The sequence below is a fragment of the Myotis lucifugus genome, unplaced genomic scaffold, assembly GCF_000147115.1.
Source record: "Myotis lucifugus unplaced genomic scaffold, Myoluc2.0 scaffold_501, whole genome shotgun sequence".
Classification (NCBI taxonomy): domain Eukaryota; kingdom Metazoa; phylum Chordata; class Mammalia; order Chiroptera; family Vespertilionidae; genus Myotis; species Myotis lucifugus.
In genome coordinates, this window is record NW_005871549.1 from 370,150 (window position 1) to 374,872 (window position 4,723).

The following is a 4,723-nucleotide window of genomic DNA, read 5'->3' on the forward strand; positions in this document are numbered from 1 at the left end:
CTGTGAGCCAGACAGGCCACGCTCGGCCTCCCTGGACTCATTCCAGCCGGGAGGCAGGCAGGTTGCCGGGCAGTGATGAGAACTACAATTCACGGACCAGAGTTTGGGTCCCCTCCTGCTCGGGGCATCAGGCCATTCTCCGACCCTGAATTTGGCCACTGAAACAGTAATGATAGGTTCTCTCAATAGGGTTCTTGCAGAGGGCAGAGGCTGCCCACCTTGGGGGTATCCAGGAAGGCTTCCTGGAGGAGACAGGACGTAGAGAGCCTTGAAGGATGAGCGGGAGCTGGCTTGCAGGCCGAGGGTGGGACACAGACCACAGGGGCGCTGGGAGCTGAGGTGGCTCTGGGAACGGGGCAGCAACTTTGGTGCCCTGGAACCGGCCATGACTGTGAGAATCATACGTGTCCCCAGAAGCCGGCGGGCGGTCATCTTGGATTGGCTTGCCCTTCACTCCCCACAGACAACACCCTCTGTTCACAGGTGGCCACGAACTGGCTGCATCTGCCCGGGAGTAGGACCAGCCGTGGCCTGGGAAGGGCGAGGGGGCCGCAGCCACCCGCCCGTCTCACTGGCTGTGTCCCCCACAGACCACGTATAAGGGCAAGTCCTCCTTCCAGACCTACTCCGACTACCTGCGCTGGGAGAGCTTCCTGCAGCAGCAGCTGCAGACCTTCCCCGAGGGCTCGGCCCTGCGCCGCGGCTTCCAGACCTGCGAGCACTGGAAGCAGATCTTCATGGAGATCATAGGTGAGCAGCCGCCCAGCCGCACCCCTCCCCCCAGGCTCCCGGTGGGGTGGGTGGTGGCCGCGGACAGGGAGGTGACCGGGGCAGGGAGGGCAGGCCGTGGCCATTCTGAGCCACACTTGTCATCCTCTCCATCCTGGCCTAGAGCCCTGGAGGGAAACGGGAAGGACCCAGCGGCCGGGAACACCGATCAGCAGCCGGAGTTTGGTCCCCCTGCTCCGGGCATCTGGCCACATTCTCTGGCCCTGAATTTGGCCACTTAGAAAGTGAAAGCAATGGCCATATGGCCGCCTGGTATCATTTCGGTGCCAGGCCCTGTGCTCCTGGCCTGTGCTCTTCTTAAAAAAAAAAAACAAACCATATTTTTATTGATTTCAGAGGGGAAGGGAGAGGGAGAGAGAGATAGAAACATCAATGAGGAGAGAATCATTGATCGGCTGCCTCCTGCACGCCCCACGCTGGGGATCGAGCCCGCAACCCGGGCATGTGCCCCGACCTGGAATGGAACTGTGACCTCCTGGTTCATAGGTCGATGCTCAACCACTGAGCCACACCAGCCAGGCTGTGCTATCCCTTTAAACTCCGAGTGAGGCCTGTGGGTTAAACACTGTTATTGCCCCATTTTACAGATGAAGAAATGGAGGCTTCGGGAGGTCAAGTGATTTTCCCAGAGTGACACAGCCAGCTGTGACTGTGCCCTCGGTTTAACCCCTGTGACCTCTGAACCCTGAGGGTGAGGGAGGGTTGTGGGCGCCCCACCTCACAGCCCGGCTGAGGACCCCCTTCTGTCGCCTCGCAGGGGTGCAGAGCGCCCTGTACGGCCTGGCCCTCTCCTTGCTCATCTGCGTGGCCGCGGTGGCCGTGTTCACCACCCACGTGCTGCTCCTGCTGCCGGTGCTCCTGAGTATCCTGGGTACGTGGCTGGGCCAGGACCTGGCCGGGGTCCCTCTGGTGGCCGCCCATCGGCAGCGTTCTCTCAGCCCCTAACTGTCCCTTCTCCCCAGAGATGGCTTCCTGACCAACCCCACCCTGACCCCCGGCAAAGTGCCCCTCTGCTCGGTGTTGTCCCGGTGACAGGGGTTCATAGCTGTGGGCCCAGGGACACCCAGTGCACCTGGGTCCCCCCAGCTCTCTCTGGCCCTGGCCCTCCTGCCACCAGAGGTGGGGGCCCCACTCGAGACTTCACCCCATCCCCCAGGGGCCTTCTGAATCCTCCAGACCCTCCGGGACTGTGTGGTGGGCAGGTCTGAGCTGCCCGCTGCTGCCCCTGCCCCGCAGGCATCGTCTGCCTCGTGGTGACCATCATGTACTGGAGCGGCTGGGAGATGGGTGCCGTGGAAGCCATCTCGCTGTCCATCCTCGTCGGCTCTTCCGTGGACTACTGCGTCCACCTGGTGGAGGGCTACCTGCTGGCCGGAGAGAACCTGCCCCCCCACCAGGCCGAGGTGAGCAGCCTGCCTGCCTTACGGCTCCCCATAAGCCTTCCCGCCCCAGTGCAGCGGAGGGACACCTCCTTCACGCCCAGGTGTATTCTAGAAGCTGTGGCTCCCAGGGCCCATCTCCCAGGGGACGTAAGCTCCGAGGCAGCTCCCCCAAAGCAGCGCTGTGGGCCCAGGCGGGTCCATCCCTCAGCCTCCCTAAGTGAGCGTGCGGGGTCGGACCAGGCGGCATCCAAGGGCCTTTCCTGCTTCTCGGCTCCTGAGTCCGAGTCTCGTTCTGCAGCCCGAGGAGCAGGGCTGGGTCCTCGTTCATGACCCCGAGGCCACCAGCTGGCCTGTGTGGCTTAGTGAGAACATGCCCTTGACTCAGGGCCAAAAACAGCTCTGGGTCAGAAACTTTTCGTTTTATCCCTGTTCGGAATTGTATTGATGTGAAAACACTCATAAATAAGTTATTTACACATTTAGCTGCTTTTGGTCAAAAGAAGGAAATCAGTTCCAGTTAGGGTTCCCATTTATGAGGACCTACTATGCAGATCATCACCATCTTGGTTGTCATAGCAGCACTTCATGCATCCCCACTGTGCACGGAGCCGCTGTGGGGGAACCATGTCATCCTCACCCCAACCCTGTGGAGTAGCCGCGATCATTATCCCGCTTACGGAGGCAGAATCGGGGGCTCTCAGGGGCAGGGCTGGCCTTGGGCAGGGGTGCATGTTTACCCAGCATCCAAGCCCCCAACCCCGGCCCCAGGCAGGGAGGGACGCCGTGTCACTTCAGGTCCCTGCCCCCAGCTTCTGCTCTCACCCGCCCCCACCCAGGACGCCCACTCGCAGCGCCAGTGGCGGACGCTGGAGGCCGTGCGGCACGTGGGCGTGGCCATCGTCTCCAGTGCCCTCACCACGGTCATCGCCACGGTGCCCCTCTTCTTCTGCATCATCGCCCCGTTCGCCAAATTCGGCAAGATCGTCGCTCTCAACACGGGCGTCTCCATCCTCTACACGCTCACGGTCAGCACGGCCCTGCTGGGCATCATGGCACCCGGCTCCTTCACCCGGACCAGGACTTCCTTCCTCAAGGCCCTGGGCGCCGTGCTCCTGGCGGGGGCCCTGGGGCTGGGCGCCTGCCTCCTGCTCCTGTGGAGCGGCTATAAGATCCCTCTGCCCAACGGGACCTCCCTATAGCCCGGGCCCTGGGCCCTGACTGGCTCACTTTGGTCCAGCGGGTGGGGACCAGACCCTGGTCCTGTGACCCCAGAGGGACTTTGGTCCCCAGCTCGGCTCCAGCTAGATTTGTTCCCACCTGAGGCCCACACTGCCTTCATCCCAGTGGCCAGCCGGAGCTGGGCGGTGAAGCCGGCTGCCGCCCTGCCCTGCCAGGCTGCTGGCAGCCACACTGGGTTCCCCCTGACAGCAGGAGAAACCAGCCCTCCTCCCACGCCTGGGCACCACGGAGGTCTCCCTCCCACACCGCCTCGGTGCTCACAACTTGCTGAGGTGGGTGCGATGGGGCTCCCATTCTACAGATGTGAAAACTGAGGCACCAGGGGGCAAAGTGACTGACCTGGAGCTGGGTCAGTGGCAGAGCCAGAGCTACTTCCTGAGCCCCATGCCTCCCCTGGGGACTTTGTGGGAAGAGCAAGCACAGTGATTTCAAGGGCAGGGGCCTCGTATACCCCTGTCCCTCCTCCCCCACTTCAGCTTTACTAGGCCAGTGCTGGGTGCTCCCGGGGTCCTCCCAGGCCTTCTGGTCCCGGCCAGAGAGGACACAGGGACCAGCCTGGTTTCTGCATGTCCTACCCTTGCCCCCGGCCTTAAGGGGCCCTTTCAAGACCCTCCCCGAGGGCTTTGTGGCCCCAGCACAACCTTCCTTACAGAGCCGCCGTCTCCCTGACCTGACTCTGGGGGTGGAACCTGGGGGAGGGGCAGCCCCGAGAGGCCAGCTGGCCGTGCCCGCTGCCTGCTCACAGCAGATGGTTCCTATTAAAGTGAAATGAAACCGCAGACCGCCGCCATTAACACGAGAATTTTAAGCACCACTGGCTGTATCATGTTCTTAAAGTTGAAATAACTCAGTGTCCGCATGCTGCCCAGAGCCTGGCGTGAGGGGTGGGGCTGGCCTGGAAGGAGATGGAGGTGGGAGGAGCGTGCGGGCCGCTGGGGCCCAGGGCCAGGGAGTGCTCTGCTGGCCCAGGGCAAGGCTGGGGGCCTTTGGGGCTCACTGGGTGCCCCTTTCTTTAAGGGGCCCATCTGGCTCCCCAGTTGGGACATCTTTACATGCCGTTGGCGTGCCTGGCCTTGTGCTGGGCCCTGACCTTTCTCGTTGGGGCAGACATTGCCCCTGGGCTCTGGGAAGCTGGACACAGGCTGAGCTGGGCCTGAGCCCTGAGTGGGAAAGATGTAGTCAGGGTGGCCTCCAGGCCGGCTCTTCTGGCCGTCTGTGAGCGTGAAGGGGGCTGAGGACGCAGGACGTGGGCAACGCCATGTGCCCTGCCGAGCGCACACCTGGCACCGAGGAGCTGCTTGGTATCTGTCGAG

At 62.7% G+C, this 4,723-nt stretch overlaps 1 protein-coding gene across 1 annotated transcript in view; it reads left to right on the forward strand.

The window, feature by feature from the left end:
- DISP3 (dispatched RND transporter family member 3) overlaps positions 1 to 3,370 on the forward strand; it is a 43,280-nt gene extending 39,910 nt beyond the window's left edge. The window contains exons 18-21 of the mRNA XM_006103719.3: positions 591 to 750; positions 1,547 to 1,660; positions 2,026 to 2,192; positions 3,008 to 3,370. Coding sequence (XP_006103781.1) covers positions 591 to 750; positions 1,547 to 1,660; positions 2,026 to 2,192; positions 3,008 to 3,370 — 804 coding nt within the window. The remainder of the gene's footprint in view (positions 1 to 590; positions 751 to 1,546; positions 1,661 to 2,025; positions 2,193 to 3,007) is intronic.
- The last annotated feature ends 1,353 nt before the right edge of the window (positions 3,371 to 4,723 follow it).